This window comes from Oreochromis niloticus, linkage group LG7, assembly GCF_001858045.2.
Source record: "Oreochromis niloticus isolate F11D_XX linkage group LG7, O_niloticus_UMD_NMBU, whole genome shotgun sequence".
Classification (NCBI taxonomy): Eukaryota; Metazoa; Chordata; class Actinopteri; order Cichliformes; family Cichlidae; genus Oreochromis; species Oreochromis niloticus.
Window position 1 is genome coordinate 59,915,880 of NC_031972.2, and position 26,572 is coordinate 59,942,451.

Sequence of the window (26,572 nt, forward strand, 5' to 3'; positions counted from 1 at the left end):
TTTTAACAAAAAACCCATGTCACACATGAATAAAAAGTGTTTTTAGATTTGAAGTCTTCAGGTAAAAATCGTTTCTATAATTTTTGAAGAAACTGCTTCACTAGAAAAAAAAAAACTATCCTAAAAAGTTGACAAACCAATAATAAACTACAAGATAAAAATGAAACTGACATAGTACAGAGCACGAGCCCCCGGATCAGAAAATGTCATACTCTTCATCTTACTTGTGTATAGAGAAAGTGTTGCTACGTCACTTTCTGTTCTGTTGTCTCCAGCCACTGCTAGGACAGTGAAAGTGTAGCTCACTCCAAGAGTCAGCTCAGTGACATTTACTTTTGCTTCAGTCACAGTCATATTCATGCTTGTTGTTCCATCTGTCCACTCTACTCTATAGAAAGACCTTTGACCCTGTGGGTCAGTCCAGGTCAGAAATATAGAGGATGTAGTGATTTCACTGACAGTAAGATCATTCACTTTTTCGGGTTCTGTGAGTAGATGCAAAAATAACAAGATTGAGAGAAAAACATTGATTACAAATTCATTCAGATGTTGAATTCCTGTGTGTATACAGTGAAATTAACTCTGCAGCTCCCATAGTTTGCTCATCACCAGCCACTGCAGAAACTCTAAATCTGTACTGCATACAGGCAGTTAGTGCACTGATGGTTATATATGTGTTATTCACACTGTGATTCTCATTTAAATGTCTATCTATCCACTTCAAAGGGCTTCTACTTCTACATCTGGATTACTACTTCTACTTTCCTTTGAATTGAACTTATCTTATGAGGATAGAAGACTCCTTATTTTACCAGATATCCTCAGCAGACAGTCACTAATTCACGGTATGAAAAACATTTAAATGCTCACTTACTTGTGTACTTGGTGACAGTAGCACTCTGTCCTTCAGTATAATTATCACCAGCCACTGCAGTGACAGTTATTTCATACTGGACACCAGCAGTCAGGTTAGGAATATCATAAAACGTCTCATAGACATTTACAGAGCCACTTGTTCCTCCACCTGTCCACTGTACTTTATAGAAGGAGCTGTTTCCCACTGGTTTAGTCCAGCTCACAAACATAGACGATGTTGTGACGTTAACAGCAGAGAGACTCGTGACTACTTCAGGCTCTATGAGTGGAGAGTACATGAGGAGGAACAAGAAAACAAAAGAACTGCTGAGCCAACCAAATAAGTAGTGACTGCAACAGGTAAGAATCAAGAGGACTGAATTAAGGAGAACCTGAGAGGATATGTGAATAAATCAAAAAACTTATTTTGGCAAAAAACAAACAAACATGTCACTCATGGATAAAAAGTGTTTTTAGATTTGAAGTCTTCCTGTAAAAACGATTTCATTAATTTTTGAAGTAACTGCTTCACTAGAAAAAACCTATCCTAAAAAGTTGACAAACAAATAATAAACTAAAGGATAAAAAATGAAACAGTGACATAGTACAGAGCACGAGCCCCCAGATCTGAAAATGTCATACTCTTCATCTTACTTGTGTATAGAGAAAGTGTTGCTACGTCACTTTCTGTTCTGTCATCTCCAGCCACTGCTGTGACAGTGAAAGTGTAGCTCACTCCAGGAGTCAGCTCAGTGACATTTACTTTAGTTTCAGTCACAGTCATATTCATTTCTATTGTTCCACCTGTCCACTCTACTCTATAGAAAGACCTTTGACCCACTGGCGGAGTCCAGTTCAAAAATACAGAGGATGTCCTGATTTCAGTGACATTAAGATCATTCACTTTTTCGGGTTCTGTGAGTTACAGAGAGGTAGATGCAAAAACAACGAAACTGATATAAATATATTTTAAACTTTAGAAAATTACAACATCAAATGTGCAGCAAATTTACTAAAGAACACCTGAGGGACAGCGTTTGAGAAACATTGATTAGTGGGACACGTTAAAAATCAGTTAAAGGAAAAATGTTCAGCCTGTTGATTAAACATCACATCACTGGGATATAAGAATATAAAGAAAAGTTTTTGTGTTGAAGGCTTTAAAAAACGTTCCACTATTAGATTTTAAGAAACTGTTTTACCCATTGCAAGAGAAGAAATTTAAGAAAAGTGCAGTATAAAGAAATCAATGAAGAAACTAAAAGTAAAAATGGTGCCATGATCATTTGGAAGAGACAAAACTAACAATCTTGATCTTACTTGTGTATTGAGAAAGTGTTGCTACGTCACTTTGTGTATTGTTATCTCCAGCCACTGCTGTGACAGTGAAAGTGTAGCTCACTCCAGGAGTCAGCTCAGTGACATTTACTTCAGTCACAGTCTTATTCATGTTTATTGTTCCATTTGTCCACTCTACTCTATAGAATGACCTTTGACCCTGTGGGTCAGTCCAGGTCAGAAATATAGAGGATGTCCTGATTTCACTGACAGTAAGGGTCTTCACTTGTTTGGGTTCTGTGAGTTACAGAGAGGTAGATGCAGAAACAAGAAGATTGAGAGAAAAACACTAACGGACAGCATTTGAAAAACACTGATTACAAATTCATTCAGATGTTGAATTCTTGCAATTCTGTGTGTATACAGTGAAATTAACTCTGCAGCTCCCATAGTTTGCTCATCACCAGCCACTGCAGAAACTCTAAATCTGTACTGCATTCTATCTGTCCACTCTACAAGATAGAAGCAGCTGTTTCCTGCTGGTTCAGTCCACTTCAGTGATACAGAGGACGTTGTGAAAGCAGTAACACTGAGTCACCTGACTACTTCATGCTCTGTTAGGGAGAAGTCATTACATGGGGACAAATTAAAAAGTTGGCTCAAGTCTTCTCTGTCTCAAAGTTACAGTAAAAACACACGAGCAGCAACATGCTGACCCTGTAACATTTCATGCAGCTGGAAGTTCAGAGGAAGATCTAAACTAGACATACAAAAGAAATGCAAACCATTGTTGGAGCTGTTACTCAAACACAGAGTGAGCACAACTACAGCTGTTATATGAGGACACATCGGTGAGAGATCCAACCTTCTCACTTCAAAGGGCTTCTTCTTCTACATCTGGATTTCTACTTCTACTTTCCTTTGAATTGAACTTATCTTATGATGATAGAAGACTCCTTATTTTACCAGGTATCCTCAGCAGACAGTCACTAATTCACAGTATGAAAAACATTTAAATGCTCACTTACTTGTGTACTTGGTGACAGTAGCACTCTGTCCTTCAGTATAACCATCACCAGCCACTGCAGTGACAGTTATTTCATACTGGACACCAGCAGTCAGGTTAGTGATGTTATAAAACATCTCACTGACATTTACAGAGAAACTTGTTCCTGTCCACTGTACTTTATAGAAGGAGCTGTTTCCCACTGGTTTAGTCCAGCTCACAAAAATTGACGATTTTGTGACGTTAACAGCAGAGAGACTCATGACTACTTCAGACTCTATGAGTGGAGAGTACATGAGGAGGAAGAAGAACACAAAAGAACTGCTGAGCCAAGAAAAATAAGTAGTGACTGCAACAGGTAAGAATCAAGAGGACTGAATTAAGGAGAACCTGAGAGGATATGTGAATAAATCAAAACATGCTTTTTAACAAAAAACCCATGTCACACATGAATAAAAAGTGTTTTTAGATTTGAAGTCTTCAGGTAAAAATCATTTCTATAATTTTTGAAGAAACTGCTTCACTAGAAAAAAAAAAACTATCCTAAAAAGTTGACAAACCAATAATAAACTACAAGATAAAAATGAAACTGACATAGTACAGAGCACGAGCCCCCGGATCAGAAAATGTCATACTCTTCATCTTACCTGTGTATAGAGAAAGTGTTGCTACGTCACTTTCTGTTCTGTCATCTCCAGCCACTGCTATGACAGTGAAAGTGTAGTTCACTCCAGGAGTCAGCTCAGTGACATTTACTTTTGCTTCAGTCACAGTCATATTCATGCTTGTTGTTCCATCTGTCCACTCTACTCTATAGAAAGACCTTTGACCCTGTGGGTCAGTCCAGGTCAGAAATATAGAGGATGTAGTGATTTCACTGACAGTAAGCGTCTTCACTTTTTCAGGTTCTGTGAGTTACAGAGAGGTAGAAAAATAACAAAACTGACATAAATATATTTTAGGCCTGTTCGAGATAACGATATATATCGGATGACAACATAAAATCATCTATCGTTTCATTTTACGCTATCGTTTGTTTCATGGTGTCGCAAAAAAAATGTTTACTACAAATTTTTTTCATCGTTTTGATGGTCACTGTAGTGGCTATATTAATTTCTTAAATTTCTCTCTTTCTCTTATACTTAACATAACCACACTATGGACGGACAAGCGACTGTTTTTTTGCGTTGTCGTTAGCAACAACGACGGTAAAACCACCTCGTGTATGCTTGTTTATTTTCCACATAAACCTTTCACAATAAAGCTCAAGATCCTGTTGAGACTTTTCAAAATAAACTGAATTGCGTGAAAGAGTATGCAGAGTGTTTACGGATGAGAAGCAAAAAAGAGTCGCCAGGTGCTAAAAAATAAACCTTAGCCTCAAATGTTAGAACAGGCTTTTCCCCGCAGTACGCTGTGTAATAAATACTCACAAAGAAAACGGCGGCCATTACAACTTATGTCTAAAAATGTATAGTTTCATGCATCTGTTAAAACACTCGACTCCAGGTACACGACGCCCAGCTGGAAACACTTCATGGAAGTCAAGCTGCCCAAGATTCACAGAATTTACAGAAAATGTTAAATTTTTGTGATTTATATCGTTATCGGGACAATAGATGTCTTATATTGGGATATGAGATTTTGGTCATATCGCACAGCCCTGATATATTTTAAACTTTAGAAAATTATACCATCAAATATGCAGCAAATTTAGTAAAGAACACGTAAGGGACAGCATTTGAAAAACATTGATTACAAATTCATTCAGATATTGAATTCCTGCATATCTTATGTGTATACAGTAAAATTAACTCTGCAGCTCTCATAGTTTCTAATTTCAGTGACAATAAGATCCCTGACTAATTTAGGCTCTGTGAGTAGAGGGTAATTGAATGAGAAGTCAATTCTATTTAATTCCATTTTCTTTAAATAGTGCCAACTTAGTCACCTCAAAGCACTTTAGTAAAGACCCTACACTAAAAGAAAGAAAACAACAATCAAACAGCCTCCTTTGTGCACTTGGCGACTGTAGGGAGGTAAAACTCCCTTTTAACAGGAAGAAACCTCCAGCAGAAACAGGCTCAGGTAGTGGCAACCATCTGCCACCTTAAAGGCCTCTGTTACATACAACACAGATTGATCATTTTTAAGACTGAAGCATTAATTCACTGTAGAATTTATTTCAGCAGAAAATGCATGGGATCTAAAAAGACACATTAATGGTTTGGAAGAAGTGATTAATGGAGTTAACTCAGAAGGATCAGTCGGAGAGCAAGCGTCTAAATAAATATCAGAAGCATTGAAAGTAGCTGTACATAAGGATACATCAGTCAGATGGTCATGAGTCATTTTTACTCTAAACGTTACAGTTTTCCTTGTGAAAAAAATACATGAAATCATCACTAGTTAAGGTTAAAGAAAAGCTCGCTTCAACAGAGCACTCATATGTTACCAGCCCAGCCACAGTAAAGAAGAGAAACATGGGGCTGTTTCTATCATCAAATGAGTAGCTAAACATTTGACACACTGAGTAGGAAGCTGCAGGAGAGACAGCTGAAGATGTCACGGCGATGGCGACTCGGCTACCAGCTAAGATAAACTAGCAAATACCTACAGTCAAAATGAACAAATACAATTAGTTGGTGTTTTGGCAGAGAGCGTCTTTTGGAAAAGGTGTGTGAAGATTCTATAATGAAACAAGTCTTTACCTAAATCTCTTAAATTAAATAGGCCACTGAGATAACCAGTCTTGGGCCAGTTACTTTGAAAAAGTAATTAATTATAGTTACTAGTTACTTCTTCAAAAAAGTAACTGAGTTACAATATTCTAAAAGTAACTCATTACTTGAAAAGTAACTATTGCGTTACTTTTAAAAAATGTTTAACCCTCTGGGGTCCAGGGTATAATTGGCCATTTTTAACTACTTTTGATTTTCCCTCCACATTTCACCTTTAAAAACAGTTAATTTGCCTTGTTTGGTATCTTCCTTTTCAGCACAACCTCATGTGTCTGAATTTACAGTTATGTTTTCATTTTGACATACTGTATTAACACAATTGATCTAAAATCAGACAATAAACATAAAATCAGAGTAGAAAAAGTTATATTTTTTACTGTAACAACCACAAACATGTTTAATGAAATATATATTTCATGACTTTAAATGCAAATATAAATTGTCAATTTTAAAATCCTATGCACACGTTTTGCAAACAACAAAGTTATTTGCATCCATTTACCTTTTACCTTGATTTTTTAAATAACTATTTCAAACTATTTACATAACAATCAGCTGTTCTTCAATAAGATGCCACACAAATTATTTGTGCCACTCCAAAAAAATAATTTCTGTCCACTATAAAGGAGAACATCACAGCCTGATACCTGCAGGTCTGACAGCAGCAGGTGTATCACTCCTTTTTCTACCTGGAGACAGCAGTCGCCTCATTGTTCTGACACACAACACAAAACTACCCACAACACACTAACTACACAAGACAACACACTCCAAACACGCTAAACGTCACAAATCTCTCACATCTCAAAACTCGCTCTCTCTCTTTTTCTGCTGTCTTTCTTTCTTTCTCTCTCTCTCTTGCTGTCACTCCTAAAACTTTCAGGGGCGGATCTAGAAGGGTGGCATGGGGTGGCAAGTGCCACCCTAAAATGATTCCTTGCCACCCCAAGTGCCACCCCAGTTTTGCATATGACAGTGTTGTTTATTAAAATAAGATAGCATTAACAGTTTGAGCGTAGTTACAGTCAACAGTGAATATAAATGTTAAAACTGAATATATTGGACAGTGTTCTCCCCCTGCACCATTAACAAATGGTTCAGCCCATAGCAGGACCGGCTTTTTTGTGGGCCCTTTCTCAATATGCGTACTTGTGCGTACTTGCGTTCTCGTGTACTCGTGATACGTCATCAGTCGGGGACCAAGTACTGTTCCAATTCAAAGTACGCATCAAGCCGAGAACGCGAAAAAGTCCTGGATGTGTTCTTGCTCCGCCTGTTTTATCGAGCATGCATCGGGGGTGACTTGTGTGGACTTGGTACAGCTAAATATCCCAGAATGCATTTCGTCCAAAACTCAAACGCGGCAATGGCGGATGAGCGGGGCTAAAAACTTTTAAATATTACTCTTTCTGGGTCACAAAATAAACTTTTAAGTTATTTTCAAGCGAGAATGTAGCTGTGTAAGCTTCAAATATCTGCTCGATTTATCAAGATATCATATATTTCCAAACGTGCTCCGACGTTTTTGGAGACGTCTGTGACCCGCCAGCTCCATAGCAGACAGCGAGGTCGAGGATCACTAGAGCCGGCGAGAACAGCGGACTCCCGGCACATCGTTTTCAACCCCCCTCCCCCACGGTCTTTTCGCTACTCAGGTTAAACAAACCCCAAACCTAAGCAGCTGTCTATTGTATTGAGTGTCCAGTAAAATAAAAATAAAAGCGTTCTAACATCTCACCTGCTTGTTTTTTTGGAACACCAATTTGTATAATTGGTGTTCCAATTTGTCCGTGCTCGCGTTCTCGGCAAGTCCGTACTCCCGTGAGGTCTCGGCAAGTCCGGTCTCCCCGAGAACGCGAGTACGTACTTGCGTACTTAGAATTGAGAAAGGGCAATTGTTTTCAGTAGCAAGCGATGTTTATGATTGTCCCAGAGCACATTTTGAACAACACCATGGGAATTTCGGATTTTACACAGGTGGTTGGATGTTACACTCTAGAAATGGAAGGAAGGTGAGTGTTATTAACCCTCTGCGGTCCACGGACACGCTGCACCTCCAAATCACATGACTGATGTAAGCTGACATAGCAAAAACCTGCAGCCACGCTGAGTCTCTATTTCAGCCCACATTGAAAGTTCGGACTTCAAAGTTTTTAAATTTTAATTACAGGCCAGTAAATCCAGAGTTATGATAATATATATAAGCCATGCTTTTTACTAAATACTGTCGTCACGTTTTTGTGTGTGTGTGTGTGTGTGTGGGTTTTAAGCGTTTTCTAAGGACAGCGCGAAAACGGTAAAGAAAGGAAAAAAAGCCACCTCTTTCCTATCGGTGGAAAAATGAACCATGTCGACCAATTTAAAAAAAAAAAGTCAACATGTGGGATTTGGTTGTTTAGTAAGAGGGGAAAGTTTTGGGAGTGACGGTAACGGCAGCGAGACAGAGCGAGTGAGAGAGAGAGAGAGAGAGTTTTTAGATGTGGGAGATTTGTGACGTTTAGTGTGGAGTGTACCATATGTAACCACCTGCATATGTGTTTGGGGAGGAAAAAAAGGCTTTGATTTTGCCACCCCATTTGATTTCTTTGCCACCCTCATGCCACCCTAAGAAAATGTCTCTAGATCCGCCCCTGAAACGTTCCCTTTTTTTTTTCTCTTTTGCTCATAAGCAGAGAGTGCTTGCTATCGCTGTCCTTAGACCAGGGGTCGGCAACCCGCGGCTCCGGAGCCGCATGCGGCTCTTTAGTCCTTATTTTGCGGCTCCGGGTGGTTTGGGAAAATAGAAGAAGTATTTCGCTGAAGTGCATTTTATTTGTGTTTAGTTCTTTTTTTAACTTGTAGTTCTAAATTGGAAGATTATTGTGATTTTGAAATATAAAAATAAAATTATATCTTATTATTTTTTTTCATCGCTCAAAATAAGCGTCACACTCGCGGAAGCCGGTGTACTGGCCGAAACCCCATGTATTTATCAAGACTTTCAACCCCAGGTAGGCCAATTATGGATCTTCGGATCCACATTATGTCAGCAGCTGTTCTCCACCGTGAACTATGTTAAAAATAAACACCGCTCACGCCTCACAGATGACAGCTTACAGTCCTGCGTAAAGATGAAAGCCCCGATTTGCAGAGGCTGTGCGCAGAGGTTCGGGACCAGAAGTCTCATTCTAAACATATCACGGCAGACCCGACGATGTTTGCATGGACATGCTTTTCAGCATCTCTTTAGAGACCACTTTTCACACACGGTTGCTGTACGCATAAAGCCGGCTGTAGCGTTTCAGCTCACAGCCCGACAACACAACAGCAGAGAGAGCACAGACTTTAAGGCGGCGAGGCGCGATTGCGGGTGCCGCTCAGGTGCGTCCGACTCCCATGCAGCGGTACTGCAGACCACGCCCCGCCACACACATTAACAAGGTAAAATAGATATTTAGGCAGAATTTTGCAAATATCTTTTTTTTTTTTTTTTTTTTTGCGGCATAGTGCTTTTTTTCCAATTACTTTTTAAAAGTCAGGTCAAGGCTCCAAAAGCCTTGACCTGAAAAGGGTGGCGGCTCACAACAGTTTTTGTTTGCTACATGGATCATTTTAGTTCAGCTGGGTGTCTTTCCTTTTGTTATATTTCTTTAAGAGTTCAAAATGTGTTAATTACATAAATAAAATGTAATTTTCTCTGTAGCACTTCATGGATTACATAAGCAACACACCTTAGTTGCTCTGTGGATTCTTTTAAAAAGCAGTTAAAAACTTTTCTGTTCAAACAAGCCTTTTGTTGATCTACGTATTTTATATTCTTTACATTATTTACATTTGATCTTTTACATTGTCTATAATGTCTATTGATTGTATTGTTTATTTTAATATTTGTGTACAGCGCTTTGTGACTGCCTGTCTGTGAAAAGCGCTTAATAAATAAACTTTACTTACTTACTTAAGCACAAAGGTAAAAAACAATATATACAGTGTTAACTTCATTTTAGATTTCAAAAAGTATTTGCGGCTCCCAGTGTTTTCTTTTGCGTGGAAACCGGGTCAAAGTGGTTCTTTGGGTGTTAAAGGTTGCAGACCCCTGCCTTAGACAGTAAACGTGAGAAACTATTGAGGAAAAAACGCCGCGTATATATTGTTTATCATGACCCTGGTTTTACGTGGCCTATCAACACAATTTCAAAACTGGTATATATCATCTTGTTGCTTTGTCTTTAAGTGGTCATGTGATTGGCTTACCACGACTACTTTATTCTTCCTCAGTCAAACAGCAGCAGTCATGCGGTTGTTTTGCTCCGTTAGCTCCAGGTGTTGTGCTAGAAAGTGATCGTGATTACCAACCGCGGGAGCACACGCAGCTGCTTAAAGCTGTAGCGTCCAGATTACTTACATAGTCAGCTACTTCTGTGCAACTGATATAAGATGCAGTAAGCTGAACACAGCTTCAACCGTCTGTTTGTTGAAAAATACTAACAGACAGCACTTTCTTGTTAGTAACTGTAATGGCGTTGTAACGATATGAATAGTAATTAGTTAGATTACTCGTTACTGAAAAAAGTAACTCCGTTAGTAACGCCGTTACTTGTAACGCCGTTATTCCCATCACTGGAGATAAGTTACACAAAACATCACTGTGTGTTACAGAAGGAATAGGAAGTGATTCTATTTCCCAGAGAGAGCTAACACCAAGTGTGAAAGCCAAAAATATGACCAGTGGCTGTGGTAAATAAGCAACACGAGGACTCAATGAAGTGGCACACTTTAAAAAAATCAGTTAAAGAAAAAAATGTTCTGCCTGTTGATTGAAAATCACATCACTGGAATATAAGAATATATTAAAAAAAACATTTTTGTGTTGAAGACTATGAAAAACCTTGCAATATGAGACTTTAAGAAACCGTTTTACCCATTACAACAGAAGAAAAGTTCAGTATGAAAAAATAAAGACTTCAATGAAGAAACTAAAAGTAAAAATGGTGCCATGATCATATGGAAGAGACAAAAATCACAATCTTGATCTTACTTGTGTATAGAGAAAATGTTGCTACGTCACTTTCTGTTCTGTTATCTCCAGCCACTGCTATGACAGTGAAAGTGTAGCACACTCCAGGAGTCAGCTCAGTGATATTTATTTTAGCTTCAGTCACAGTCTTATTCATTTTTATTGTTCCATTTGTCCACTCTACTCTATAGAATGACCTTTGACCCACTGGGGGAGTCCAATTCAGAAATATAGAGGACGTCCTGATTTCACTGACAGTAAGATCCCTGATTACTTCAGGCTCTGTGAGGGGAGAGCAAACGCATGAGGATGAACATGAAAGCTATAAAAAGTGAAAACTGATATATACTCTAGGGGTGCAACGATACACAAAATTCACGGTTCGGTTCGGTTCGATATTTTGGTGTCACGGTTCAATATTTTTTCGATACAAAAATTGTTCATGCCTTTTTAATTTGTCATTTATTAAAATTATAAATACATATTTTAACTCAAAAGTACAGTTTTTAAATGTAATGCTGCTGAAACAACAAAATAATTAAAAATAAATAAATCTATCTGATCGAGAAATCACTCATCTTTGGAAAAGAGAGTTTATTACAGAGAAATGGCTCTTTCCAAAATAAAAGCTATACTATACGCTTCTTCTGGGGTATATTCTCAGCAGCATATTAAACATATCAAGTCCCCATAAGGAGAATCATGTGCTGACGGCTGTCTAAATGACTTGTGTAAAGTTTGTAGCATGCGTGCTTGTTGTTTTTGTCTGCTTCCACTTGTCTTTGCACTAGGATGATGTTGGCGTAAATGTGCAGTCATATTCGTTGTGTTCCCACGAGTGCTGTCAGCATTAATCTCGTTAAAATGACGTTAACGCCATAACACGGCGAATCTCCATTAACGAGTTACCGCGGATCACCCCGTGCGTGGGGGTGGACGGCGTCAACACGTTAACGAGCTAACTGCGCTAACGCACTAGTTCCCTCCAATGTAATTGAGCATTACGTGGCACATCCGACATACTGTTTTACTTTTGTCCATGACGCGCTTACCATCAGGGTCATGCTTCATATGAAAACAGAAATAGTTCCAAAAGCCAGATCTGAATGAGGGTGGGGGAGGTTCAATTTCGGCTAGTGTTGAGGCAGTTGCCATGTTGCAATGAGCTTAACTTCTAGCTGTGTCCCAAAACGTCAGCTGCATCCTCCGGAGGCCGCATTTGAAGGCCGATTATGTCACAGCCAGGCGACGAAGGCTGTCCCAATTCGTCGACTCCTTCAAATGCAGCTGACAAATGCGTCCTTCATTTCCACGAATTTGAAGGATGGGTCGGGTGTGTCCTTCGTGGCCCACCATATCCCAGAATTCATAGCGCGGCCCAGCCAAATTTCAGCTGCCAACAATGGCGGCCGCTACTAAGTTTTAAAATTAGTCTTATTAATCTTTCTGGGTCACAAAATAAACTTTTAACATATTTTCAAGCGAGAAAGTAGGTGTGTAAATTACAAATATCTGCTTGGTTTATCAAGACATCGCATATTTGCAAAAGTGCGCCGACGTTTTCGGAGACGTCTGTTACCCACCTGCTCGATAGCAAGCCGGGGGGTTCAATGGTCACTCCAGCCGGCGAGAGCAGCAGACTCCCGGCTTCATCGTTTTCAGACCCCCGCTCTTTCGCTACTCAGGTTAAACATGATATACAAGTCACTCGGATAACTTAAAAATGTAATTGTTTGGCTTTTTTCGGTGTTTTATTTGTTCTGGAGTAAATCGGGTTGGCGGAGATCAAAGTTATTAGATTAAATAAAACTTTATTAATCCATCGGGTGGGTTCCTCCGGGATTTTCACACAGCTGAATAAACGTCAAACAGAAAACTGATTAAACCGAAGTGTGAGACGGTTGAGAATTTACGCCAGTGTCCTGTTATATTTTAGATAGCAAGGAGCAAACAGCCGAGTTTATTAAACTCCACCGAGACAGCGGTGACGCAAATCTGAAGGCTAGACCGTCCCATTTCACAGCCTCGCACTTCCGGCCTTCTTGGTCTTCGAAGGACCCGGCCCACGTAGACCGCGAAGGCCGGGTCCTCCGAAGGATGCAGCCGACGTTTTGGGACACAGCTTCTGTCTCACTAGCTTGCGCTGCGCTCAGTGGATCTGTGCTTGACAGTGCAGCCTAGGCGGAGTAATCGAACGCAGATCCACTGAGCTCTCAACACAGACAGCATAGTCAGAAGAAAAGTTGATAAAATAAATTAAAAATTTTGTATTGTTCGATACATATGCGTACTGAACCGAAAGCACTATATCGAACGGTTCAATACTGATACGAGTATTGTTGCATCCCTAATATATACTCATATATCGTAGTTTGAAAACTAAGATATATAAGGGCTGAATGAAGTGTGACATCAGATGACACACCCCTAACATCACTATGATTAAAAAAAAAAAAACATCATCTGAATATCAAAAACATTTTCAGCTTCAGGCTCTGTCAGTGGAGAGTAAATAAATGAGCATGAACATCAGAATAAGTAACGACTGGATGTGGCAAATAAACGAAACAAGACGACTGAATGAAGTGGGATGTGAGAGACTTGTCAGTGAAATTTCTAACAGCCTCTAAAACGAAAGATTGACTATTCATTTTTAAGAAACTGATTTGATTATTACAAGAAAACAGGTTAAAGTAAAAAGTGAGTATAAGAAATGTCATTAAAATGAAAGAAAAATATTGGAAGAAAAAAACTGAAGTACAACAGATAATGTTGAAGAGAGAAAAGATCACAATCTTCATCTTACTTGTGCATCGATAAATCTGTGCCATGTCACTTTCTGTTCTGTTGTCTCCAGCCACTGCTGTGACAGTGAAAGTGTAGCACACTCCAGGAGTCAGCTCAGTGACATTTACTTTAGCTTCAGTCACAGTCATATTCATTTCTATTGTTCCACCTGTCCACTCTACTCTATAGAATGACCTTTGACCCACTGGGGGAGTCCAATTCAGAAATATAGAGGACGTCCTGATTTCACTGACAGTAAGATCCCTGATTACTTCAGGCCCTGTGAGTGGAGAGCAAACGCATGAGGATGAACATTAAAGCTATAAAAAGTGAAAACTAATATATACTCATATATCTTAGTTTGAAAACTTAGATATATGAGGGCTGAATGAAGTCACAGTCTTATTCATGCTTGTTGTTCCATCTGTCCACTCTACTCTATAGAAAGACGCTTGACCTTGTAGCTCAGTCCAGTTCAGAAATATAGAGGATGTCTTGATTTCACTGACATTAAAATCATTCACTTGTTTGGGTTCTGTGAGTTACAGAGAGGTAGATGCAGAAACAAGAAGATTGAGAGAAAAACACTAACGGACAGCATTTGAAAAACATGGATTACAAATTCATTCAGATGTTGAATTCTTGCAATTCTGTGTATACAGTGAAATTAACTCTGCAGCTCCCATAGTTTGCTCATCACCAGCCACTGCAGAAACTCTAAATCTGTACTGCATTCTATCTGTCCACTCTACAAGATAGAAGCAGCTGTTTCCCGCTGGTTCAGTCCACTTCAGTGATACAGAGGACGTTGTGAAAGCAGTAACACTGAGTCACCTGACTACTTCAGGCTCTGTTAGGGAGAAGTCATTACATGGGGAAGAATTTAAAAATTGGCTCAAGTCTTCTATATCTCAAAGTTACAGTAAAAACACACGAGCAGCAACATGCTGACCCTGTAACATTTCATGCAGCTGGAAGTTCAGAGGAAGATCTAAACTAGACGTACAAAAGAAATGCAAACCATTGTTGGAGCTGTTACTCAAACACAGAGTGAGCACAACTACAACTCTCATATGAGAACACATCGGTGAGAGATCCAACCTTCTCACTTCAAAGGGCTTCTTCTTCTAAATCTGGATTTCTACTTCTACTTTCCTTTGAATTGAACTTATCTTATGAGGATAGAAGACTCCTTATTTTACCAGGTATCCTCAGCAGACAGTCACTAATTCACGGTATGAAAAACATTTAAATGCTCACTTACTTGTGTACTTGGTGACAGTAGCACTCTGTCCTTCAGTATAATTATCACCAGCCACTGCAGTGACAGTTATTTCATACTGGACACCAGCAGTCAGGTTAGCAATATTATACAACGTCTCATAGACATTTACAGAGAAGTTCCTTCCTCCACCTGTCCACTGTACTTTATAGAAGGAGCTGTTTCCCACTGGTTTAGTCCAGCTCACAAAGATAGATGACGTTGTAATATTAGCAGCAGAGAGACTCGTGACTACTTCAGGCTCTATGAGTGGAGAGTACATGAGGATGAACAAGAACACAAAAGAAATGTTGAGCCAACCAAATAAGTAGTGACTGCAACAGGTAAGAATCAAGAGGACTGAATTAAAGAAGACCTGAGATGATATTTGAATAAAATAAGAAACAATCAAAACGAGCCTGTTGACTAATAAAACATGTCACTCATGTATAAAGTGTTTTTCACATCTGAAGTCTTCATGTACAAATTATATTTCTTTTGCTTTTATTGCTTCATTAGAAAAGAAGCTGCCAAAAAATGATTAACAAAAGTCGACAGACAAAAAAGTAATAAACTAAAAGATAAAAAATGAAACAGTGACACAGTACAGGGTGCAAGCACCTGCACCAGCAAATTTCATACTCTTCATCTTACTTGTGCATTTAGAAAGTGTTGCTACGTCACTTTCTGTTCTGTTATCTCCAGCCACTGCTGTGACAGTGAAAGTGTAGCACACTCCAGGAGTCAGCTCAGTGACATTTACTTTAGTTTCAGTGACAGTCTGATTGTTTTTTATTGTTCCATCTGTCCACTCTACTCTATATAAAGACCTTTCACCCTGTGGGTCAGTCCAATTCAGAAATATAGAGGATGTCCTGATTTCACTGACAGTAAGCGTCTTCACTTTTTCGGGTTCTGTGAGTTCCAGAGAGGCAAATGCAAAAATAACAAAATTGAGAGCAAAATGTATTTTAGCCTTTAGAAAATGACACCATCAAATATGCTGCAAATTTAGTAAAGAACCCCTAAGGGACAACATTTGAAAAACACCGATTACAAATTCATTCAGATAGTGATTTGCTGCATTTCTTACGTGTATACAGTGAAATTAACTCTGCAGCTCCCATAGTTTGCTCATCACCAGCCACTGCACTAACTCTAAATGTATACTGCACCCCAGCAGTTAGTGCACTGATGGTTATATATGTGTTATTCATGCTGTGATTCTCATTTAAAGTTCTATCTGTCCACTCTACAAGATAGAAGGAGCTGTTTCCCTCTGGTTCAGTCCACTTCACTGATACAGAGGACGTTGTGAAAGCAGTAACACTGAGTCACCTGACTTCTTGGCGCGCACAGACGCAGCGGCTCTATGCTCTCCACTTTGGTGCTTTTCTGGTAAACTTGAACTTCCCCCCCTCCACATGTGCATGGATCAAAAACTTCCTCACAGACCATTCACAAACAGGTAAGGTTGGCAACCAGAGATCATCCACCCTGTCACTCAGCACTGGCTCACCACAGGGATGTGTGCTGAGTCCACTCCTATACACCATCTACACCAGTGACTGCACCCCCACGCACCCCTGCAACATCATCATCAAATTTGCAGACGACACCACTCTGATGGGGCTCATCACCAACGATGATGACACCGCCTACGGGGATGAGGTCCAGCGACTGTCAGAATGGTGTAACTACAATAACCTCACCCTAAACACCAGGAAAACAAAGGAAGTGGTCATGGACTTCGGCAAAACAAGAACTGACACCCCCCCCCCTCTCCATACAAGGAGGGTGTCCTCCTTTAAGTTCCTTGGCACCCACATATCTGAGGACTTATCTTGGTCCACAAACACATCAGCCCTAGTGAAGAAAGCCCAGCAGCGCCTCCATTTCTTGAGGGTTTTGAGATGGAGCAGGCTGCAGACTGACCTCCTCGTGTCCTTCTACCGTGCCACTATCGAGAGAGTGCTGGTGCACGCCATCCCTGTGTGGTACGCTGGTTGCACAACAGCTGACAAGAAGAGACTACAGAGGGTCATCAGAACTGCAGAGAAGGTGATCGGCTGTCCACTCTCCTCCCTGGACTTAATTGCCAGCTCAAGAGGTCTCTCCAGAGCCAGAGCAATTATTTAGGACCACCTCCACCCTAACAACCACCTCTTCAACATCCTGCACTCTGGAAAAAGGTTCAGATCCATCAGGTGCAAAACCAACAGACTAAAGAACAGCTTCTTCCTGTGGGCTGTCAGAACTCTTAATGCAAACTAAGAGTGTGAACAGACTTCTCCAATACATCCACTCTGACGCTGCTATTGATCAACTATGTGCAATATCTCAGTCTTTCCATGTTCTGTGCAATATTTTTGGTCCACGTTCAATATCTTTGGTCTTGTGGAATATTTAGGTCTCAGTGGAATTACCATCCCCTCCCTAAATGACCATAGCCCCTCCACCCTTATTTATTTATTTATTTATTTATTACATGCCCTTGTATACAGCCCCACAATGCTTCTGTTTCAATGTTTCTCATGCATACACCATGTATATAGTTCACTCACATATATGTATATATGTATACATACATATTGCTTTATTTTTATTTTACCCTCGTTGTATATTGTTTTCTCTTTTTTTTTTACTTCTCCACCTTTGTGGTCCAGCTACCCAATTTCGCTGTGCAAGAAACTGCACAATGACAATAAAAAGCTCTAAGTCTCTCTAAGTCTACTTCAGGCTCTGTAAGAGAGAAGTCATTGCAATTAAACAATCGGCTCAAGTCTTCTCTGTCTCAAAGTTACAGTAAAAACACACGAGCAGCAACATGCTGACCCTGTAACATTTCATGCAGCTGGAAGTTCAGAGGAAGATCTAAACTAGACGTACAAAAGAAATGCAAACCATTGTTGGAGCTGTTACTCAAACACAGAGTGAGCACAACTACAACTCTCATATGAGAACACATCGGTGAGAGATCCAACCTTCTCACTTCAAAGGGCTTCTTCTTCTACATCTGGATTACTACTTCTACTTTCCTTTGAATTGAACTTATCTTATGAGGATAGAAGACTCCTTATTTTACCAGGTATCCTCAGCTGACAGTCACTAATTTACGGTATGAAAAACATTTAAATGCTCACTTACTTGTGTACTTGGTGACAGTAGCACTCTGTCCTTCAGTATAACCATCACCAGCCACTGCAGTGACAGTTATTTCATACTGGACACCAGCAGTCAGGTTAGCAATATTATACAACGTCTCATAGACATTTACAGAGAAGTTCCTTCCTCCACCTGTCCACTGTACTTTATAGAAGGAGCTGTTTCCCACTGGTTTAGTCCAGCTCACAAAGATAGATGATGTTGTAATATTAGCAGCAGAGAGACTCGTGACTACTTCAGGCTCTATGAGTGGAGAGTACATGAGGATGAACAAGAACACAAAAGAAATGTTGAGCCAACCAAATAAGTAGTGACTGCAACAGGTAAGAATCAAGAGGACTGAATTAAAGAAGACCTGAGATGATATTTGAATAAAATAAGAAACAATCAAAATGAGGCTGTTGACTAATAAAACATGTCACTCATGTATAAAGTGTTTTTCACATCTGAAGTCTTCATGTACAAATTATATTTCTTTTGCTTTTATTGCTTCATTAGAAAAGAAGCTGCCAAAAAATGATTAACAAAAGTTGACAGACAAAAAACTAATAAACTAAAAGATAAAAAATGAAACAGTGACACAGTACAGGGTGCAAGCACCTGCACCAGCAAATTTCATACTCTTCATCTTACTTGTGCATTTAGAAAGTGTTGCTACGTCACTTTCTGTTCTGTTATCTCCAGCCACTGCTGTGACAGTGAAAGTGTAGCACACTCCAGGAGTCAGCTCAGTGACATTTACTTTAGTTTCAGTGACAGTCTTATTGTTTTTTATTGTTCCATCTGTCCACTCTACTCTATATAAAGACCTTTCACCCTGTGGGTCAGTCCAATTCAGAAATATAGAGGATGTCCTGATTTCACTTACAGTAAGCGTCTTCACTTTTTCGGGTTCTGTGAGTTCCAGAGAGGCAAATGCAAAAATAACAAAATTGAGAGCAAAATGTATTTTAGCCTTTAGAAATGACACCATCAAATATGCTGCAAATTTAGTAAAGAACCCCTAAGGGACAACATTTGAAAAACACCGATTACAAATTCATTCAGATAGTGAATTGCTGCATTTCTTACGTGTATACAGTGAAATTAACTCTGCAGCTCCCATAGTTTGCTCATCACCAGCCACTGCACTAACTCTAAATGTATACTGCACCCCAGCAGTTAGTGCACTGATGGTTATATATGTGTTATTCATGCTGTGATTCTCATTTAAAGTTCTATCTGTCCACTCTACAAGACAGAAGGAGCTGTTTCCCTCTGGTTCAGTCCACTTCACTGATACAGAGGACGTTGTGAAAGCAGTAACACCGAGTCCCCTGACTACTTGGCGCGCACAGACGCAGCGGCTCTATGCTCTCCACTTTGGTGCTTTTCTGGTAAACTTGAACTTCCCCCCCTCCACATGTGCATGGATCAAAAACTTCCTCACAGACCGTTCACAAACAGCCAAGGTTGGCAACCAGAGATCATCCACCCTGTCACTCAGCACTGGCTCACCACAGGGATGTGTGCTGAGTCCACTCCTATACACCATCTACACCAGTGACTGCACCCCCACGCACCCCTGCAACATCATCATCAAATTTGCAGACGACACCACTCTGATGGGGCTCATCACCAACGATGATGACACCGCTTACAGAGATCAGGTCCAGCGACTGTCAGAATGGTGTAACTACAATAACCTCACCCTAAACACCAGGAAAACAAAGGAAGTGGTCATGGACTTCCGCAAAACAAGAACTGACCCCCCCGCCCCCTCTCCATACAAGGAGGGTGTCCTCCTTTAAGTTCCTTGGCACCCACATATCTGAGGACTTATCTTGGTCCACAAACACATCAGCCCTAGTGGAGAAAGCCCCGCAGCGCCTCCGTTTCTTGAGGGTTTTGAGATGGAGCAGGCTGCAGACTGACCTCCTCGTGTCCTTCTACCGTGCCACTATCGAGAGAGTGCTGGTGCACGCCATCCCTGTGTGGTACGCTGGTTGCACAACAGCTGACAAGAAGAGACTACAGAGGGTCATCAGAACTGCAGAGAAGGTGATCGGCTGTCCACTGTCCTCCCTGGACTTAATTGCCAGCTCAAGAGGTCTCTCCAGAGCCAGAGCAATTATTTAGGACCACCTCCACCCTAACCACCACCTCTTCAACATCCTGCACTCTGGAAAAAGGTTCAGATCCATCAGGTGCAAAACCAACAGACTAAAGAACAGCTTCTTCCCGTGGGCTGTCAGAACTCTTAATGCAAACTAAGAGTGTGAACAGACTTCTCCAATACATCCACTCTGACGCTGCTATTGATCAACTATGTGCAATATCTCAGTCTTTCCATGTTCTGTGCAATATTTTTGGTCCATGTTCAATATCTTTGGTCTTGTGGAATATTTAGGTCTCAGTGGAATTACCATCCCCTCCCTAAATGACCATAGCCCCTCCACCCTTATTTATTTATTTATTACATGCCCTTGTATACAGCCCCACAATGCTTCTGTTTCAATGTTTCTTATGCATACACCATGTATATAGTTCACTCACATATATGTATATATGTATACATACATATTGCTTTATTTTTATTTTACCCTCGTTGTATATTGTTTTCTCTTTTTTTTTTACTTCTCCAACTTTGTGGTCCAGCTACCCAATTTCGCTGTGCAAGAAACTGCACAATGACAATGAAAAGCTCTAAGTCTCTCTAAGTCTACTTCAGGCTCTGTAAGAGAGAAGTCATTGCAATTAAACAATCGGCTCAAGTCTTCTCTGTCTCAAAGTTACAGTAAAAACACACGAGCAGCAACATGCTGACCCTGTAACATTTCATGCAGCTGGAAGTTCAGAGGAAGATCTAAACTAGACGTACAAAAGAAATGCAAACCATTGTTGGAGCTGTTACTCAAACACAGAGTGAGCACAACTACAACTCTCATATGAGAACACATCGGTGAGAGATCCAACCTTCTCACTTCAAAGGGCTTCTTCTTCTACATCTGGATTACTACTTCTACTTTCCTTTGAATTTAACTTATCTTATGAGGATAGAAGACTCCTTATTTTACCAGGTATCCTCAGCAGACAGTCACTAATTTACGGTATGAAAAACATTTAAATGCTCACTTACTTGTGTACTTGGTGACAGTAGCACTCTGTCCTTCAGTATAACCATCACCAGCCACTGCAGTGACAGTTATTTCATACTGGACACCAGCAGTCAGGTTAGCAATATTATACAACGTCTCATAGACATTTACAGAGAAGTTCCTTCCTCCACCTGTCCACTGTACTTTATAGAAGGAGCTGTTTCCCACTGGTTTAGTCCAGCTCACAAAGATAGATAATGTTGTAATATTAGCAGCAGAGAGACTCGTGACTACTTCAGGCTCTATGAGTGGAGAGTACATGAGGATGAACAAGAACACAAAAGAAATGTTGAGCCAACCAAATAAGTAGTGACTGCAACAGGTAAGAATCAAGAGGACTGAATTAAGAAGACCTGAGATGATATTTGAATAAAATAAGAAACAATCAAAACGAGCCTGTTGACTAATAAAACATGTCACTCATGTATAAAGTGTTTTTCACATCTGAAGTCTTCATGTACAAATTATATTTCTTTTGCTTTTATTGCTTCATTAGAAAAGAAGCTGCCAAAAAATGATTAACAAAAGTCGACAGACAAAAAGTAATAAACTAAAAGATAAAAAATGAAACAGTGACACAGTACAGGGTGCAAGCACCTGCACCAGCAAATTTCATACTCTTCATCTTACTTGTGCATTTAGAAAGTGTTGCTACGTCACTTTCTGTTCTGTTATCTCCAGCCACTGCTGTGACAGTGAAAGTGTAGCACACTCCAGGAGTCAGCTCAGTGACATTTACTTTAGTTTCAGTGACAGTCTTATTGTTTTTTATTGTTCCATCTGTCCACTCTACTCTATATAAAGACCTTTCACCCTGTGGGTCAGTCCAATTCAGAAATATAGAGGATGTCCTGATTTCACTGACAGTAAGCGTCTTCACTTTTTCGGGTTCTGTGAGTTCCAGAGAGGCAAATGCAAAAATAACAAAATTGAGAGCAAAATGTATTTTAGCCTTTAGAAAATGACACCATCAAATATGCTGCAAATTTAGTAAAGAACCCCTAAGGGACAACATTTGAAAAACACCGATTACAAATTCATTCAGATAGTGAATTGCTGCATTTCTTACGTGTATACAGTGAAATTAACTCTGCAGCTCCCATAGTTTGCTCATCACCAGCCACTGCACTAACTCTAAATGTATACTGCACCCCAGCAGTTAGTGCACTGATGGTTATATATGTGTTATTCATGCTGTGATTCTCATTTAAAGTTCTATCTGTCCACTCTACAAGACAGAAGGAGCTGTTTCCCTCTGGTTCAGTCCACTTCACTGATACAGAGGACGTTGTGAAAGCAGTAACACCGAGTCCCTGACTACTTGGCGCGCACAGACGCAGCGGCTCTATGCTCTCCACTTTGGTGCTTTTCTGGTAAACTTGAACTTCCCCCCTCCACATGTGCATGGATCAAAAACTTCCTCACAGACCGTTCACAAACAGCCAAGGTTGGCAACCAGAGATCATCCACCCTGTCACTCAGCACTGGCTCACCACAGGGATGTGTGCTGAGTCCACTCCTATACACCATCTACACCAGTGACTGCACCCCACGCACCCCTGCAACATCATCATCAAATTGCAGACGACACCACTCTGATGGGGCTCATCACCAACGATGATGACACCGCTTACAGAGATCAGGTCCAGCGACTGTCAGAATGGTGTAACTACAATAACCTCACCCTAAACACCAGGAAAACAAAGGAAGTGGTCATGGACTTCCGCAAAACAAGAACTGACCCCCCCGCCCCCCTCTCCATACAAGGAGGGTGTCCTCCTTTAAGTTCCTTGGCACCCACATATCTGAGGACTTATCTTGGTCCACAAACACATCAGCCCTAGTGGAGAAAGCCCCGCAGCGCCTCCGTTTCTTGAGGGTTTTGAGATGGAGCAGGCTGCAGACTGACCTCCTCGTGTCCTTCTACCGTGCCACTATCGAGAGAGTGCTGGTGCACGCCATCCCTGTGTGGTACGCTGGTTGCACAACAGCTGACAAGAAGAGACTACAGAGGGTCATCAGAACTGCAGAGAAGGTGATCGGCTGTCCACTGTCTCCCTGGACTTAATTGCCAGCTCAAGAGGTCTCTCCAGAGCCAGAGCAATTATTTAGGACCACCTCCACCCTAACCACCACCTCTTCAACATCCTGCACTCTGGAAAAAGGTTCAGATCCATCAGGTGCAAAACCAACAGACTAAAGAACAGCTTCTTCCCGTGGGCTGTCAGAACTCTTAATGCAAACTAAGAGTGTGAACAGACTTCTCCAATACATCCACTCTGACGCTGCTATTGATCAACTATGTGCAATATCTCAGTCTTTCCATGTTCTGTGCAATATTTTGGTCCATGTTCAATATCTTTGGTCTTGTGGAATATTTAGGTCTCAGTGGAATTACCATCCCCTCCCTAAATGACCATAGCCCTCCACCCTTATTTATTATTTATTACATGCCCTTGTATACAGCCCACAATGCTTCTGTTTCAATGTTTCTTATGCATACACCATGTATATAGTTCACTCACATATATGTATATATGTAACATACATATTGCTTTATTTTATTTTACCCTCGTTGTATATTGTTTCTCTTTTTTTTTACTTCTCCAACTTTGTGGTCCAGCTACCCAATTTCGCTGTGCAAGAAACTGCACAATGACAATGAAAAGCTCTAAGTCTCTCTAAGTCTACTTCAGGCTCTGTAAGAGAGAAGTCATTGCAATTAAACAATCGCTCAAGTCTTCTCTGTCTCAAAGTTACAGTAAAAACACACGAGCAGCAACATGCTGACCCTGTAACATTTCATGCAGCTGGAAGTTCAGAGGAAGATCTAAACTAGACGTACAAAAGAAATGCAAACCATTGTTGGAGCTGTTACTCAAACACAGAGTGAGCACAACTACAACTCTCATATGAGAACACATCGGTGAGAGATCCAACCTTCTCACTTCAAAGGGCTTCTTCTTCTACATCTGGATTACTACTTCTACTTTCCTTTGAATTTAACTATCTTATGAGGATAGAAGACTCCTTATTTTACCAGGTATCCTCAGCAGACAGTCACTAATTTACGGTATGAAAAACATTTAAATGCTCACTTACTTGTGTACTTGGTGACAGTAGCACTCTGTCCTTCAGTATAACCATCACCAGCCACTGCAGTGACAGTTATTTCATACTGGACACCAGCAGTCAGGTTAGCAATATTATACAACGTCTCATAGACATTTACAGAGAAGTTCCTTCCTCCACCTGTCCACTGTACTTTATAGAAGGAGCTGTTTCCACTGGTTTAGTCCAGCTCACAAAGATAGATGATGTTGTAATATTAGCAGCAGAGAGACTCGTGACTACTTCAGGCTCTATGAGTGGAGAGTACATGAGGATGAACAAGAACACAAAAGAAATGTTGAGCCAACCAAATAAGTAGTGACTGCAACAGGTAAGAATCAAGAGGACTGAATTAAAGAAGACCTGAGATGATATTTGAATAAAATAAGAAACAATCAAAACGAGCCTGTTGACTAATAAAACATGTCACTCATGTATAAAGTGTTTTTCACATCTGAAGTCTTCATGTACAAATTATATTTCTTTTGCTTTTATTGCTTCATTAGAAAAGAAGCTGCCAAAAATGATTAACAAAAGTCGACAGACAAAAAGTAATAAACTAAAAGATAAAAAATGAAACAGTGACACAGTACAGGGTGCAAGCACCTGCACCAGCAAATTTCATACTCTTCATCTTACTTGTGCATTTAGAAAGTGTTGCTACGTCACTTTCTGTTCTGTTATCTCCAGCCACTGCTGTGACAGTGAAAGTGTAGCACACTCCAGGAGTCAGCTCAGTGACATTTACTTTAGTTTCAGTGACAGTCTTATTGTTTTTATTGTTCCATCTGTCCACTCTACTCTATATAAAGACCTTTCACCCTGTGGGTCAGTCCAATTCAGAAATATAGAGGATGTCCTGATTTCACTGACAGTAAGCGTCTTCACTTTTTCGGGTTCTGTGAGTTCCAGAGAGGCAAATGCAAAAATAACAAATTGAGAGCAAAATGTATTTTAGCCTTTAGAAAATGACACCATCAAATATGCTGCAAATTTAGTAAAGAACCCCTAAGGGACAACATTTGAAAAACACCGATTACAAATTCATTCAGATAGTGATTTGCTGCATTTCTTACGTGTATACAGTGAAATTAACTCTGCAGCTCCCATAGTTTGCTCATCACCAGCCACTGCACTAACTCTAAATGTATACTGCACCCCAGCAGTTAGTGCACTGATGGTTATATATGTGTTATTCATGCTGTGATTCTCATTTAAAGTTCTATCTGTCCACTCTACAAGATAGAAGGAGCTGTTTCCCTCTGGTTCAGTCCACTTCACTGATACAGAGGACGTTGTGAAAGCAGTAACACGAGTCCCCTGACTTCTTGGCGCGCACAGACGCAGCGGCTCTATGCTCTCCACTTTGGTGCTTTTCTGGTAAACTTGAACTTCCCCCCCTCCACATGTGCATGGATCAAAACTTCCTCACAGACCGTTCACAAACAGCCAAGGTTGGCAACCAGAGATCATCCACCCTGTCACTCAGCACTGGCTCACCACAGGGATGTGTGCTGAGTCCACTCCTATACACCATCTACACCAGTGACTGCACCCCCACGCACCCCTGCAACATCATCATCAAATGTGCAGACGACACCACTCTGATGGGGCTCATCACCAACGATGATGACACCGCTACGGAGATGAGGTCCAGCGACTGTCAGAATGGTGTAACTACAATAACCTCACCCTAAACACCAGGAAAACAAAGGAAGTGGTCATGGACTTCCGCAAAACAAGAACTGACCCCCCGCCCCCTCTCCATACAAGGAGGGTGTCCTCCTTTAAGTTCCTTGGCACCCACATATCTGAGGACTTATCTTGGTCCACAAACACATCATCCCTAGTGAAGAAAGCCCAGCAGCGCCTCCGTTTCTTGAGGGTTTTGAGATGGAGCAGGCTGCAGACTGACCTCCTCGTGTCCTTCTACCGTGCCACTATCGAGAGAGTGCTGGTGCACGCCATCCCTGTGTGGTACGCTGGTTGCACAACAGCTGACAAGAAGAGACTACAGAGGGTCATCAGAACTGCAGAGAAGGTGATCGGCTGTCCACTTCCTCCCTGGACTTAATTGCCAGCTCAAGAGTCTCTCCAGAGCCAGAGCAATTATTTAGGACCACCTCCACCCTAACCACCACCTCTTCAACATCCTGCACTCTGGAAAAAGGTTCAGATCCATCAGGTGCAAAACAACAGACTAAAGAACAGCTTCTTCCCGTGGGCTGTCAGAACTCT

At 40.7% G+C, this 26,572-nt stretch overlaps 1 protein-coding gene across 1 annotated transcript in view; it reads right to left on the reverse strand.

Annotated features, from left to right (window-relative positions):
- ptprjb.1 (protein tyrosine phosphatase receptor type Jb, tandem duplicate 1) overlaps nucleotides 1–24,503 on the reverse strand; it is a 104,883-nt gene extending 80,380 nt beyond the window's left edge. The window contains exons 1-10 of the mRNA XM_019361847.1: nucleotides 24,326–24,503; nucleotides 21,854–22,114; nucleotides 21,205–21,465; nucleotides 18,069–18,329; nucleotides 3,787–4,047; nucleotides 3,162–3,416; nucleotides 2,176–2,430; nucleotides 1,510–1,770; nucleotides 875–1,135; nucleotides 225–485 (exon numbers count right to left, since the gene is read on the reverse strand). Of these exons, the coding sequence (XP_019217392.1) occupies nucleotides 225–485; nucleotides 875–1,135; nucleotides 1,510–1,770; nucleotides 2,176–2,430; nucleotides 3,162–3,416; nucleotides 3,787–3,922 (1,429 nt within the window). The 5' untranslated portion in view covers nucleotides 3,923–4,047; nucleotides 18,069–18,329; nucleotides 21,205–21,465; nucleotides 21,854–22,114; nucleotides 24,326–24,503. The remainder of the gene's footprint in view (nucleotides 1–224; nucleotides 486–874; nucleotides 1,136–1,509; nucleotides 1,771–2,175; nucleotides 2,431–3,161; nucleotides 3,417–3,786; nucleotides 4,048–18,068; nucleotides 18,330–21,204; nucleotides 21,466–21,853; nucleotides 22,115–24,325) is intronic.
- Nucleotides 24,504–26,572: the final 2,069 nt, after the last annotated feature.